The 15,947-nt window shown below is 38.9% G+C and overlaps 1 protein-coding gene across 1 annotated transcript; it reads left to right on the top strand.

The window, feature by feature from the left end:
* Positions 1–2,481: 2,481 nt before the first annotated feature.
* LOC114478737 (glutamine synthetase) lies at positions 2,482–14,315 on the top strand. Its single transcript, XM_028471942.1, has 7 exons — positions 2,482–2,629; positions 4,622–4,812; positions 4,873–5,034; positions 7,371–7,517; positions 11,771–11,898; positions 12,461–12,660; positions 13,416–14,315. The coding sequence occupies exons 2-7, from the start codon at positions 4,650–4,652 to the stop codon at positions 13,726–13,728; spliced, it is 1,113 nt and encodes a 370-aa protein (XP_028327743.1). The 5' UTR covers positions 2,482–2,629; positions 4,622–4,649; the 3' UTR covers positions 13,729–14,315.
* Positions 14,316–15,947: the final 1,632 nt, after the last annotated feature.

Below are 15,947 nucleotides of genomic sequence, written 5' to 3'. Positions count from 1 at the left end.
CTATAAAGAACAGTCGTCTATAAAGAACAGTATGTATATGAAGAACAGTCGTCTATAAAAAACAGTCGTCTATAAAGAACAGTCGTCTATAAAGAACAGTGTGTCTATAAAGAACAGTCGTCTATAAAGAACAGTGAGTCTATAATGAACAGTCACCTATAAAAAACAGTGTCTATAAAGAACAGTCATCTATTAAGAACAGTCGTCTACAAAAACAGTCGTCTATAAAAACAGTTATCTTTAAAGAACAGTGTCTATAAAGAACAGTGTCTATAAAGAACAGTCGTCTATAAAGAACAGTGTATCTATAAAGAACAGTTTGTCTATAAAAAACAGTCGTCTATAAAAACAGTCGTCTATGATGAACAGTCAGTCTATAAAGAACAGTAGGTGCATAAAGAACAGTGTGTCTATAAAGAACAGTCGTCTATAAAGAACAGTGTGTCTATAAAGAACAGTTGTCTATAAAGAACAGTGAGTCTATAAAGAACAGTCGTCTATAAAGAACAGTCGTATATAATGAACAGTGTATCTATAAAAAACTGTCGTCTATAAAGAACAGTGTGTCTATAAAGAACAGCCGTCTATAAAGAACAGTCATCTATAAAGAACAGTCATCTATAAAGAACAGTTTTCTATAAAAAATAGTTGTCTATAAAGAACAGTCGTCTATAAAGAACAGTGTGTCTATAAAGAACAGTCGTCTATAAAGAACAGTGAGTCTATAATGAACAGTCACCTATAAAGAACAGTGTGTCTATAAAGAACAGTCATCTATAAAGAACAGTCGTCTACAAAAACAGTCGTCTATAAAAACAGTCATCTTTAAAGAACAGTGTCTATAAAGAACAGTCGTCTATAAAGAACAGTGTCTATAAAGAACAGTCGTCTATAAAGAACAGTATGTATATGAAGAACAGTCGTCTATAAAAAACAGTCGTCTTTAAAGAACAGTCGTCTATAAAGAACAGTGTGTCTATAAAGAAAGTCGTCTATAAAGAACAGTGAGTCTATAATGAACAGTCACCTATAAAAAACAGTGTCTATAAAGAACAGTCATCTATTAAGAACAGTCGTCTACAAAAAACAGTCGTCTATAAAGAACAGTTATCTTTAAAGAACAGTGTCTATAAAGAACAGTGTCTATAAAGAACAGTCGTCTATAAAGAACAGTGTGTCTATAAAGAACAGTTTGTCTATAAAAAACAGTCGTCTATAAAAAACAGTCGTCTATGATGAACAGTCAGTCTATAAAGAACAGTAGGTGCATAAAGAACAGTGTGTCTATAAAGAACAGTCGTCTATAAAGAACAGTGTGTCTATAAAGAACAGTTGTCTATAAAGAACAGTTTGTCTATAAACAACAGTCGTCTATAAAGAACAGTTTGTCTATAAAAAACAGTCGTCTATAAAAAACAGTCGTCTATGATGAACAGTCAGTCTATAAAGAACAGTAGGTGCATAAAGAACAGTGTGTCTATAAAGAACAGTCATCTATAAAGAACAGTGTGTCTATAAAGAACAGTTGTCTATAAAAAATAGTTGTCTATAAAGAACAGTCTTCTATAAAGAACAGTCGTCTATGAAGAACAGTAGTCTATAAAGAACAGTCGTCTATAAAGAACAGTCAGCTATATAAAATAGTCGTCTATAAAGAACAGTCGTCTATAAAGAACAGTGAGTCTATAATGAACAGTCGCCTATGAAGAACAGTGTGTCTATAGAACAGTCATCTATAAAGAACAGTCGTCTATAAAGAACAGTCAGCTATTTAAAATAGTCGTCTATAAAGAACAGTCGTCTATAAAGAACAGTGTGTCTATAAAGAACTGTCATCTATAAAGAACAGTCGTCTATAAAGAACAGTCGTCTATAAAGAACAGTGTGTCTATAAAGAACAGTGTGTCTATAAAGAACAGTCGTCTATAAAGAACAGTCGTCTATAAAGAACAGTGTCTAGAAAGAACAGTCGTCTAGAAAGAACAGTCGTCTATAAAGAACAGTCGTCTATAAAGAACAGTGTGTCTATAAAGAACAGTCGTCTATAAAGAACAGTCGTCTATAAAGAACAGTGTCTATAAAGAACAGTCGTCTATAAAGAACAGTGCGTGAGCACAGATGGATGCTGGGAGCTCAGCCTCAGGGTAACAGGTTAGTACGTACTAATTTATAGATGTTCAGCCACCTTCAGCTACAGTGGAGGTCCTCAGGCTCTGGAACCTTTATTCTGGGGGTGTCAGCCTGAGGTTGAGAACCACTGCTAAATGTTTGTGGTTCAGGGTCCGTTAGAAGATTTAATTTAATTTAATTTAATTTAATTTAATTGAGAGAAGGCAGTGGAAGTGAATCCACTCATTAATTAGACACAGTTAACTGAGCTCTTACATAATCTAGTGTTTCCACCACATGGGGGCGCTGGTTAAGTGCTAACGGCTCCTTTTGTCTGCTTCCACACGGGGCCAGGGGAGGGGGCGGGGCTTGTGAAGCTGTCCACCAACCAGAGGAGAGCCGTCCCCGCTGCGCTCTGATAAAGGCTCGAGGACACGGAGTCCGGTACCGGAGAATGAGACAGACCGACCTGGAACAGCACCGCGAACCAGTCTTCTACACAACCTCCTCTTCTCTCCAGGTACACACACACACACACACACACACACACAACCTTTCACTTGTTAACCATTATTTAGGGTTTTGGACGTAAAAAAAAAAGGCGGACCGTTGTGTGTGTGTGTGTGTGTGTGTGTGCGTGCGCGTGTGTGTGTGCGTGTGAGACACACATGTGGCTACAGTCCGTAGTTTTCCTGTTTCCACGGGAACAATCCTCTCCATTAGCTCCGCCCCATTCGGGAAAAACACGGGCACACGCACGCGCACTAAGTCTGTGCGATGTGGACCAAAAATCTTTTTTTTTTTTTTTTTTTCCAAAATTACGATATTCGATATAATTATCGATATTTTTTAAATTCAAAGTCGTTCCTGGAAAACAATTCTGAATTAAATGTGTTATTAACAAACAGCTGCACAATATCAGCCATATCACACTATCTGCTGTAAGGGACAGCACGTGTGAGTGAGTGCCGTTTTCTGGCTTGTTTAGACCAGTGGTTCTCAACATGTTCAGGCCCTGAACCTTCCAAAATAAAGGTCCCAGAGAGCGGGGACCCTCCAAAATAAAGGTCCCAGAGAGCGGGGACCCTCCAAAATAAAGGTCGCATAGAGTGGGAACCCTCCAAAATAAAGGTCCCAGAGAGCAGGGACCCCCACTGTAGCTGAAGGTGGTTGAACACAGACATGAACATTGAAGAACAGTCATGTGGAGACAGGACCATCTATAAGGGGGAATAAAGGAGAGATTTTTGGGGTCCATCCATAAAGTCAGTAAAATGATGGTCTATTGTTCTATGAATCTGTGATAACCACATTTATTTATTCATCTGAATAATATCCACTGTTATCCAGGAACGTTTATTATTATTATAGTCATCTTAAAGATGGAAATCGTAGTTTTAATCATTAATAAAATGGTTCAAAATGACCAAAAATGGTGGAAAAGGAGGTGAAATGTGATTTTAAAAACCATAGAAATTGATTAAAAGTTATAAATTATAGTGGATAAAAGCAGACAGAAGAAGTGGTTTAAAGTGTTAATATTACAATTAGTTTAAACTGGTAAATAATTTATTTTTTTTTTTTTATTTATTTATTTATTCAGTTCATTTCCGACATGGTTGCATTCACAGAAATTCATTTGACATTCAGAGCAAAATCACATCATTGTTTTTTTTTTTTTTTTTTTTTGTGCTTTTTTGTCCTTTTTCATGCCGGAAAGGGCGACGGAAAAAAGCATTATGCTTATCTAGATCCGTCCCCTAATTTGAACACAGATAATTTTACATCCAACCTCGTTTCTTCCTTTTTTTTTTCTTTTTTTTTTTTTTTTTTTTCCTTTTTTTTTGTGATGTGATGTGTTCTCGTCTGCAGTCATTAATGGACATGACAAATGGTGATTGTGGTTAAATTGGCAAAAAATAATGATGAAATATGTTGAAAAGAGGTTAAAAGTGACAATCATAGGTCAACATATGTAACATTAGGTGTAAAAGTGGTAGAAATGGTTTAAAGTGATGAACATGTCTGGAAAGTAGAAAAATGTGTAGAAAAGTCATTAAAATGTGATGTAGAAGTGTCAGAAATGGGAGAAATGTAGCAAAAATACATTAAAAGAAGCAAAAATATGTAAAGAAAAAGTGATGAAAATAGATTAAAATATGGTGAGTTTGAAGTTTTAGAAAAAGGATAAAATAAGCAAAAATTGTTCAAAAAAATAGTTTCTTGAAGGCGTCTGGTGACCCTCTCCCAGTATGTCATGACCTAAAATGGAGTCCTGACCCCTAGGTTGAGAACCGCTGGTTTAGGGGGGTTGGGACACACTCTTTGATTCCTAAAACAAGTATTTTCATACATAATATAAGCTATAAAATCAAAATGTATCAGTGATACTGTACATTTCTGTCACTCAAAGAGAAAACTGAAATATATTGCCCAGCTCTAACACACACTCACTGGTGCTGCTTCTGTTCTTGTGGCCCTCACCTGCTGACCCGCCCCTTCCTGTGCCCAGGTGTGTAACAGTGGCAGAGAGCGTCATCATGGCCGTGTCCGCCAGTGCCAGCCTGAGTAAAGCTGTGAAGCAGTACATGCAGCTTCCTCAGGGAGACAAGGTCCAGGCCATGTACATCTGGGTGGACGGCACAGGGGAGGGGCTCCGCTGCAAGACCAGGACCCTGAACTTTGAGCCCAAGAGTGTAGAAGGTGAGTGACTGAGTGCCAGAGCTCCATCCTCACAGTCTAACCCCCCACTCGTGTTTCCAGAACTGCCTGAGTGGAACTTTGATGGTTCCAGTACCTCCCAATCAGAGGGCTCCAACAGTGACATGTACCTGATCCCTGCAGCCATGTTCAGGGACCCGTTCAGGAGAGACCCCAACAAGCTGGTTCTATGTGAGGTGGAGAAATACAACCGCAAACCCACCGGTGAGCAAGGCACCACTCACTGACTGAGGTGTAGAGTACTGATCTATCAAACTACTCAAGTATTAATATTAATTATATATATGTATATAGATCAGGGGTTCTGAACCTCGGGGTCTCAAAAAGCCTTCAAGAAACTAATGATTTTTTGAACAATTTCAGCCCATTTTCTCTTATTTTTTATAATTTTTCTGCAACTCCAGCAAACTCACCATATTTTAATCTATTTTCATCACTTTTTCTTGTCATATTTTTGCTCCTTTTAATGTATTTTTGCTGCATTACTCACATTTCTGACACTTCTACATCACATTTTAATGACTTTTCTGCACATTTTCCACTTTCCAGACATGTTCATCACTGATAAAGGGTTAGGGTTAGTCATGTTTGTATTGTTGTCATATTAAGATTTTTTTGAGTAATTTAGTTATTTTGTTAATCTGATCAGAAATGGCACGAATAAGAACATATGGATTATGTTCAATGTGCCCTGCAACGTCAATAAAAAAATGAAATATACTCTAACGGTTGGTTGTAGGAATGTAACAAATTACTTCATTAAAAATGTACTTATGTATGAGAAATAAGAATTGATTTAGGAATATACTGAAAAAAGTACAATTACCCATAAACACAACTCATTTACAGTAATGAGAGTAATCCATTACTTTGGCCTGTGCTAATAAAAGCAGCTGCTGTTATTTGAACTGATGTCATTAATCTGCATAAAGTCATCATCTCACACTGATTATTAGATTATAATGAGTTAAATTCTCATCACCTACACCTCACACAGAACCTAAATACATAGTTATTTAATTAAGAAAGGGACAGTACAAAAATGTTCACATGTGATGCTGACTTCAGTTTGTTCCACTTCTTTGCAGCATAACAACTAAACACAGCATCACCATGGTTACTGTGAGCTCTGGGCTCCACTATCTGACCTGTGTCCATAGATCTCAGAGACCTGCTGGGTTCATACCTGACTAACATCTCACTGATGTATTCTGGACCAAACCCATTCACACATTTATAACCAGCAGCAGAACTTTACAGTCTCCTCTGAGGCTGACTGGGAGCCAGTGTAAAGACTTTAAAACTTTAGCACTGATTGGTCGCATCAGCACAGAATTTGGTTGCACCTTTTTTTAAGGGGTGGGGGTGTGTACAGCATAGCCATACATGGTAATGAATTGTTGACTTAACTGGCATACTGTAGATTTCTATGAAGTAGAGATTGACAGTGACTCCATATATATTTGCAAAATGTTTTAGCGACAATATTAAGTTTTTCTACAACAAGCAGTGGCTGAAATAACAGGTCATTTATTTTATATCATTTTAAAAGAAGACGTAACAATTTAATTTAAATAACAGTAAATCGTAACAACAGGTTACATTTATTGTGTTTATTTATTTTGCAGAAATGCTGTACATGAATTAAGTTAACAGTAACATAACCAACTTATCATCTGCATTGTTTCACCATGAATTAAATTCAGAGGGTCCAGCTCTGATAGTGGGGTCATCATAGTCCATCAGCTGTAGCCCTCCATCCTGGTTCTGATGAGGTCCTCCACAGTATCAGTGTGTACACTTTATCACTCCGCTAGGCGCGCTCTTTCTCGCCCCCTGCCCCGGGTCCGATAAGTGCGCTCCGTCATTCCGCTAGGTGCGCTCAGCTACCCCATGCGCTCTGTTGCTACGCATGCCCGGAAACCTCAGCGCGTAATAACCCATTTCCTCCTCTTGGATTTTCAAAATAAGGTCACCCTACGCACTCACACAGATGCGACCAGATGAAATGTTCACTCACACACTGAAAACATACTCGCATACGCGACCAATTTAGTCGCAGTCTGGAGCCCTGCGTGTTGTCGCTGGACAGTTTGATATTAGACATTGTAAACAATAACACACATTAGCATCAGAAACCAAGGATTATAGATATTATAGTTGCCAAAAAAATAAATGAAAATAAACTCTATACAATGTTCTCAAGTAGGAAATAAAATGGAGAATTAGGGCCACATTACAGTAAAAACACTAAAATCTGGTCACTGTGAGATTAAAGTCATAATATTTAAAGTAGTTTATAATCTAATGTGATTGCTAGGCTAATGCTTCACGCCCTAAGCCCCTCCCACGATTTCCTCGGAAATTGTCTAACTTAACCTATTATCACTTTTTCCTGCTTCTTGTCTAATATGACTCTAAGGCTTATCTAAATTGATGCTAGAGCTTATCTAAACTAATGCTAGAGCTTATCTCTCTAAGATAAGGCTAGAGCTTAGATTAGCTTAAACAAAAGCTAATTGAAGTGTTTTTCTTTGCAGAAACCAACCTGAGGGTCAGATGTAAGCAGGTGATGGCCATGGTGAAGGACCAGCTCCCGTGGTTCGGTATGGAGCAGGAGTACACCATCCTGGGCATGGACGGACACCCCTTCGGCTGGCCATCCAATGGCTTCCCTGGACCCCAAGGTACCAGCGGTGTTTGAATGATTGAATCACTGCGATAGTGATAAATAGAATGGTGGAAGTGTTTCAATGATCAGGTTTTATATTTTTAAATGTAAGAGGAATTATCATCAATAGTCAGATTCTACTTTGATTGGTCACACATCAATAAACAAAGCAGAACCATGTCTACTGTGAAACCAAAGCATTATTAATCACATGTATAAGTGTATTACATGTTAAAGGTAAAAAACAGACGTATTGCCTCATTACTTGTTTTTATTAGAAACATTTCTGTTACAGATGCACTGAATATATTCAGCTGAATTATATTAAAAAAAACATTCGTCCTTCAGTTTAGTGAGTTAAAATCAAGGCCGAATAGTAGCGTATGACGCAATCAAACAATGTGCATTTTGTATTTACATATATGTATATAAAGTATAATATATATTCTATATTAAACAGCAGTGTTTGTTTTAGCTGTTAGATCGTTGGAGAGGGAGGAGCTAACATTCTAGGAGGCGTGTTAGGTGACGTCACCTGCCAACGTGGGTAAAATCAAACTGTCCCGTTTAAATCTGACTTTTTATAAAATATGTAATAATAAGAGAGGAAACATAACTTTTTACACTTTGTTCCTCTGAATGAGGCTAAATGATGTATATTACTGTAAATAAACCATTAGAAAGTCATTTATTATCATATCTCACCTTTAATGTACTTTAGGTTTTATTATTAAATGCATGTTTTGTTTTATTTGAAGGGTTAATATAAATGATTAACTTTGTTGTGCTTTTTATGAAAAGCAAAGACTACTGGAATATTTAAAACATTTTCTTTCTTTAAAAAACATGTCTAAAAATGTATTCTAGGCTATTTATGCACTATTAAAAAAAAAAAATAGTAAACTTTTTGTATACGACCAAGCATTTATATTTTATTCAGCTTCAGCCACTATTTTTCATTTCAGTGAACCCCTAATTTCTGTAACAGCCAAGTGTTTATTTAATTATCTTTTAGTTGTGATGAACATTTACTCTATACCTAAAGCAAAGACAAATGAAATTAAAAGTACTGTAATTGACAGGACAAATTATTCATGAAAATAACACATTTTACTAAATGTATTAAAGAAAGAAAAAACAGCTGTAGGTGTCTAATGATGTATAATCACAGCTACTGAATGTCATTCATTAAGATATGTTTGTGATCTGTATATGAATATATTGTAAATGTATATTAATCAAAGTTCTCTCAGCACTGTTGAGCGTTTTAATTGTTTTGCCCTATGAAGCGTTGGCGCCCCCTACGTTCAGTTTTCATTTTCTGTAGTTTTCCTCCTTTAATCGGTACCGACGTGTTGTTTCACACTTGGACTCAAAGGAACTTCCAGTCGTGCACGAGTTGTTTTAACTCTTTTTAATCTGAATAACGCCGACATCAGCCTCACCGACTGTTTAATACAGGCGATCTGCCTGGACGTTCCCGTCTTTACCTGAGGACCCCTGCAGCCCTTTAGCTGCCCTGATGCTGCCTGTGTGCACCGTCCAATATAAACAGAGCTTCAACCAGACGGTAATGTTTATAAAACTCACAACGGATCATTTACACACAGATGGTAACACTGTGTGGTTGGTCATCTTAAACAGACGTGGGCTTCATTCTGGTCTCTGGGTCTTATTTTTGCAGCCTGATTAAAGATCTAGTGTGTTTGTAAGTCACACATAATGTGCTCTATGCACACTTCAAAGAACTTCCAGTTATGTATTATTCATATTAATCTCACACAACTCAACAATAGCAGAGGACATCTTCTACATTTCATCATTTTCTGGCCTTTCACTGATAAACTTTATTGTCTGGCCTGAACAACAGCAACACCATAAAACAATATAATTGGTTGAATAAAATGATCCTCATTGTGTTTTTAAGAGTTCCTCTTATTTTATGTTTAGCTAGGTGCTAATGCTACTTTACATGCTACAGCTATGTTTTGATAGCATTTCTTACCTTGTATAAAACCTAAAGTCCTCATCTAAAGCAGTAAACCGTGCCAAGACAAACTTGTTGCTGATGGTCATCTCCTCCATCTGCCTCTGGAGGACCTGGACCTCCTCTATAACACTGAGGGCTCAGCAGAGCAGTAGTCATGGTCAGGACATGGTACATCCATTTCATCCTTGGGGTCCTCAGAGGGAAAGTCTAGTCGCTGTCTTTGCTCCAAACACCAGGACGAGGTACAGGAAGAGTAATTATTCTATACAATAAGAACGAGGACAGCTCCACTTGTGTATTTGATCTCTCCTTCATGTCAGGGTTAGGCTTTATCTCTGGATGTTGATGATTCACTTTTTTTGCAGCTCATCCTCTTGTGGGAACGTAAAAAAACTCAAAGCAGAACTACTTCTAGCTGAAGCTGTACACTTAGATTGCATCAGTGGTGTCTGGATGTTCTATCTTATGTTTGGAAGGTAAACTTCCTCCTTTTGGACGTCATTGTGTAGACACACAACCACACTAACAGGCACGTTTCATAAGTGTGACGCTCACTTCTCCACTGTTTTCACTGTACATACTATAGTAGATGCCTCATTTAAATTATAAAAGCATGTTTTGGAATCAGTCTTTTGAATCAAATGTTATTTATTGTTTCTACAGTGTGAGTATTTATTAGTGGAGGACATATATATATATATATATATATATATATATATCATAGTTCCACTACATAGCGACTGTCTCTACTCTCCTCCTCTCACTGTACAGACTAAACTCACTGTACGCTACTCACTTGTAAACAAACCAACATTACAACTGAACTCCACAGCTGCTGAATGATTGGCTGTTTGCCTGTTACTGATGACGTACAGGGATATGATAGGCTGGGTCCGCCCATCTGATAGCTGATTGGCTGTTTGTGTGTTTCTACACTGACATGAAGGAACTGAAGACAGCTCCACTTTGATAGAAACTCACTTCAAAACAAACAAACAAGCTAAAGTTCTGTAGACAATGTGGACAAGTACATGTTTCTGGTCTAAACCAAGGTCTACATGCTGGAACTGTGCTGTACTTTTAGTTTGTTAAAAGCTGTTCATCTGTGAGCTTATTTCTATATTTTATGTATTTTTGTTTGAGAATATTATTACCAGGCAACACTTTACAAATATTTTTTTAACTTTATTTCCATCCATCCATCCATCTTCTTCTTCCACTTTTATCCGGGGCCGGGTCGTGGAGGCAACAGTCTCAGCAGAGATGCCCAGACCTCCTGATCCACACACACCTCCTCCAGCCGTTCTGGGGGGACCCTGAGGTGACACCAGGGAAGCTCAGAGACATAGTCCCTCCAGCGTGTCCTGGGCCTTCCATGAGGCCTCTTCCCAGTAGGACATGTCTGAAACACCTCCTGAGGGAGGCGACCAGGAGGCATCCGATACAGATGCCACCTCAGCTGGAGCAGTGACTCTACTCTGAGCTCCTCCCGAGTGACTGAGCTTCTCACCTTATCACAAAGGGTACACCCAGCCACCCTGCAAAGGAAACTCATTTCGGCCGCCTGTATCTGAGATCTTGTCCTTTTGGTCATTACCCAGATCTCATGACCATTGTTGAGGGTAGGAACGTAGATCGATCGGTAAATTGAGAGCTTTGCCCCCCGACTCAGCTCCCTCTTCACCACAACAGTACGATACAGCGACTGCTGACGCAGCACCACAGAACATCATCATCTGCAAACAGACTCCTGTGGTCCCTGGCTCCTTCTAGAAGTTCTGTCCATAAAAGTAATGAACTGGTGACAAAGGGCAGCCCTGGTGGAGACCAACATGCACTTATCTTCATATTCTGTGTAATGTTACACCCCTAATAAGTAACTGTAACTACATTCAACAAATAACTTTTAGTTTTGAAGTAAAGCTGGAACAAAGATTAAAAAATAACTTCACTAAATTTGTCTCTCAGAGAATTATACATTTTAAAATTGTCCATGTGATCCCCCTGTGCTGTGAGAACCCTGTTTATATTATCAATGTAAATTCATATACTGTAGATGTTTAATAATATTATAAATGTGTATTAATATATAACAATAATTTGATGGAGGAATTGTTTAGTGGAACAAGGTTTGAATGTTGATTTGGTTTTGTAAATAGTTTTTGTTGTATATATTATATAGTAGCTTCTCTGATGGGTGTGCCTGTGGGAGGAGCTTCTCTGATGGGTGTGCCTGTGGGAGGAGCTTCTCTGATGTTTGTGCGTGTGTCCGCTGACAGGACCGTACTACTGTGGCGTGGGATCCGACAAAGCGTACGGCAGAGACATCGTGGAGGCTCATTACCGGGCGTGTCTCTACGCTGGCGTGAACATCTGTGGCACCAACGCAGAAGTGATGCCGGCGCAGGTGAGGTCACGTTCCCTCTTACTCTAGGTCAGACATAGGCAACTGGTGGTCCGGGGGCCACATGCAGACCCCAAAACAAAATTAATTCATGAAAGTTGGAAGTTATACAACTTAACACAAAGCAAAAAGTAACAAAAATATTTAAAAAATATTTATGAGAGAAAAAGACACAATGACAAGAACAGAAAAAATATAACAAAGAAAATAAAAATTCACCATATTGATGAAAAAATCTCCAAAATGAATTTCAGAATACACATGAATGTGTGTTAATGCTCTGATTGGTCATTGTTCTAAATGCTGACGTGAATGTTGATAATCACGCTAAACTAATGTAGTTAATAAACATTGTTTACAATCTGGGCCAAAAAGCTTCAGTGCACGTATGTTTCATAGACACTTTACACTTAAAACAATTACACACAAGTAGAAAAAGAAACTCACAGCAAAGGTAAATCTGTAATAAGTTCAAATCTACTAATGTCTCCTTTCCCCACCAGGGGGGTGCGCCCCACACATTGAGAAGCAGTGACGCTAACCCTTGTTTCCTCCATGTGTCCAGTGGGAGTTCCAGGTGGGAACATGTGAAGGCATTGAAATGGGCGACCACCTGTGGGTAGCACGCTTCATTCTGCATCGCGTCTGTGAAGACTTTGGCGTCATCGCCTCCTTTGACCCCAAACCCATCCCCGGGAACTGGAATGGTGCTGGTTGCCATACCAACTTCAGCACCAAGGAGATGAGGGAAGATGGAGGATTAAAGTGAGTATTCTGAATGTATCTAAAAAACCCACCACTCTTATATCTATATATATATATCTATATATAAGGTTTTAGATATTAACATGTATCATAAAAGTACTACACAAATGCATGATCCTTAATGATGAGTCATTATTAGGCGTGAAAGAACCTGTGAATACAGAATGTTCTAAGAAGGTATGGAGCATCCATCTTCCTGTAGAGAAGTCTCACTGGATGAGATTTCACCAGCTACCAGGCTCCACCCCCAAAACAACCTTCAATGGAAACACGTTCATACACACATTAGACTTTGTGTTTTTGGAATAATTTTTGTTATTTTTGTTTTAACGTTGTGTGTTTTTGTAGATGTTCTGATCTTTGTGTGTATTAGTGTTGCCCTTTCGAGTGATTTTTTTGAGTCAATATTTGGTCATTTTGTGTATTTATTTGTTACTGCATGTGTTATTGGAGTCATTTAGTGCATTTTTGTTTTTGGAATAATTTCGTTGTCGTTTTGTTATTTTTGTGAACGTCTTGTGTGTTTTTGGAGTCAACATTTGCTCATTTTGTGTATTTATCTGTCCCTGTGTTTTTTAGAAAACCATTTCGCCACAGTTACCAGGCTCCTCCCCCAAACCAACAATCATTGGAAACACGTTTAAACACACATTGACTTTGTGGAAACATTAGAAATCAAACGCTCTTTTTTCTCTCTCGTACTGGTTGTGACTGATTGGAGGCGGGGCCTAAAGCTTTTATTTGGTGTGTTTTAGGTACATCGAGGATTCCATTGAAAAACTGGGAAAGAGGCACGACTACCACATCTGTGCCTACGACCCCAAAGGCGGCCTGGACAACGTCCGGCGCCTCACCGGCCACCATGAAACCTCCAACATCAATGAGTTCTCCGCCGGTGTGGCTAACCGCGGCGCTAGCATCCGCATTCCTCGCACTGTGGGCCAAGAGAAGAAAGGCTACTTTGAAGATCGCCGCCCGTCGGCCAACTGCGACCCGTACGCCGTGACCGAGGTCCTGATTCGTACCTGTTTACTGGGCGAGGAGGGGGACGAACCCGTGGACTACTGAGCCCTCCTGTGGTTAGCACATGTCTAAGCTAGCAGCGTTTAGTCCAGCGTTACCTTTGAGATGATTTACAGTAAAACGACTGCTCGTCTAACAATCTTGGTGGTAAAGTGCTGGTAATGGCAGGGTATGTCCGCCCCCCGTACCTTAAGGGAGGGGGGCTTTTTTAACACTGTTTATTGTGTTTTTTTAGCCTCGTCGTCCTATTCCTTTTAGCCTGTTGGTGACTAAAACAAACTAAAGCACATGGACACTGCAGAGTAGAGCATGTGTGAACCAGAACATGTACTGATGATTTGTGTCAACCCCCCCCCCCCAAACCATCCGCCCCTGGATGTTACTAATCGTCTTGTTTTATCAAGTGTATATTTTTAAATGGCAATGTTTGATGTCACCTGATTCCTCACACTCTGGGTTCATCTGTACGGTACCTCGTGAATCTGTCCATAGGCCATTTGTAGATTTCCTCAAGGAGTTTTATCCTTTTGTTAATGGCAATATATTGTTAGTCACCTGGTTTGTAAAACATCATGTTGGTTGAACCTGGTGGTTTGTATTAAGACATTTTAAATTGTTTATTTTTATCACAACACGTCTCTCTGGATTCATTTCAAGTTTTAAACGTGTGAAGTGTCAAAGAAACGTCTATTTTCCTGTAAAAACATGCAGCACTGCTGCCCTTCAGGACAGTTTGGACGCTCTATCCAGCTAATGCTAATGCTAACAGAAAATGCTAGTATGTTAAGGTTTCATTTATTCAGACAAATGTTACTTAGGAAATCCACTCTGGAATTATTACACGGAAGTCAAGAAAACATCAAAGTGATCAGCAGACGCCTCAGAAGAAGACTGGCAGATGTCAGGAGATCAAAGTGGATTTCTAACCTTAACAGTCTGAATAAACAAACCTTAACATACTGTTTAAAAGGAACCTCACTGACTTTAGAGATCCAGTTTGTGTGCGTCTCATAACAGGATGTTCAACGCTTGGCCCTGCGTCATCGCTCCACACAAACAGATCAGATGTTTCCAACATTTAACCACATCTTCCCTCTGGCTGTGACCGTCCTGTCACTAGTAACTGGATACTCAAAAGAAGTCCTTCAGACGTCGAGTCACACCCATAAGTCCTGCTTCGTTAAAACGTGACGCAAACCTGCCCGTTACACGAAAACAACACTAGTGTGTACTTAAGGGATTAAGGTGTGAAAATATGAGCTGGTGTGTGCCAACTTCCTGATTCCAAAGTAACACACACACACACACACACACACACGTGGTTTCTATTTAACCACATCATGTGTTGAGACCACAATCTGGGTCTGTTCAGGAGCAGGGACACACATTCCCTGTTAGACCTTTGACCTACATCTTTTTTTAGACCTTTAACTTAGATCCTAGCTGCAAAGAAACCACTTTATCTAAAAGCAGGTTGCACTAAATGTTGCTATCAGTTTCTCTGCAGAACTCAGCATCAGCATGATATGAATAGTTGGACCTTCAAATGGACAAAAGCCAGAAGTCCTGCAGGGCCATGTTTCTAAGAAGCCCTCCCCTCCCCCGCTGGGTTTGCTGAATAGGGTGGACCACTGGACCACGCTCTAAGGGCCAAAAACAACCCCCGGATTAGCGCAGGATGTGGAGGAAATTGTTAAAAGACGTTTGAAAAGGTGGAACTGGAAAGAGCAGAGAACACGTCAATAACGTAAACCGACCACAAGACCTTTGACCTTTCGGTTAGGACACTAAAACACCAGCTGAATGTGTTAATACACATGCTAATGCAGGGGTTCTCAACCTTGGGGTCGCGAGACACTGGGAGAGGGTCACCAGATGACGCCTTCAAGAAAGTAAGATTAAAAAAAAAAACAATTTGTGCCATTTTTGCATATTTTTACCATTTTTCTACAACTACAAACTCACCATATTTTAATCTATTTTCACCATTTCTGACACTTCTACATCACATTTTAATGTATTTTCTACACATTTTTTCTACTTTCCAGACATGTTCATCACTTATAAACCATTTCTACCACTTTTACACATAATGTCACATATGTTGACCCATTATTAACACTTTTAACCTCTTTTCAACAAATTTCATCATTATTTCTGACAATTTAACCACATTTACCATTTGTCATGTCCATTATTTACCAGTTTAAACTAATTGTTCTAATATTTACACTTTAAACCATTTTATTAGTGATTAAAACCAG

The sequence above is a fragment of the Gouania willdenowi genome, chromosome 17, assembly GCF_900634775.1.
Source record: "Gouania willdenowi chromosome 17, fGouWil2.1, whole genome shotgun sequence".
Lineage (NCBI taxonomy): Eukaryota > Metazoa > Chordata > Actinopteri > Blenniiformes > Gobiesocidae > Gouania > Gouania willdenowi.
This window is presented reverse-complemented; position numbering and strand designations above follow the sequence as displayed.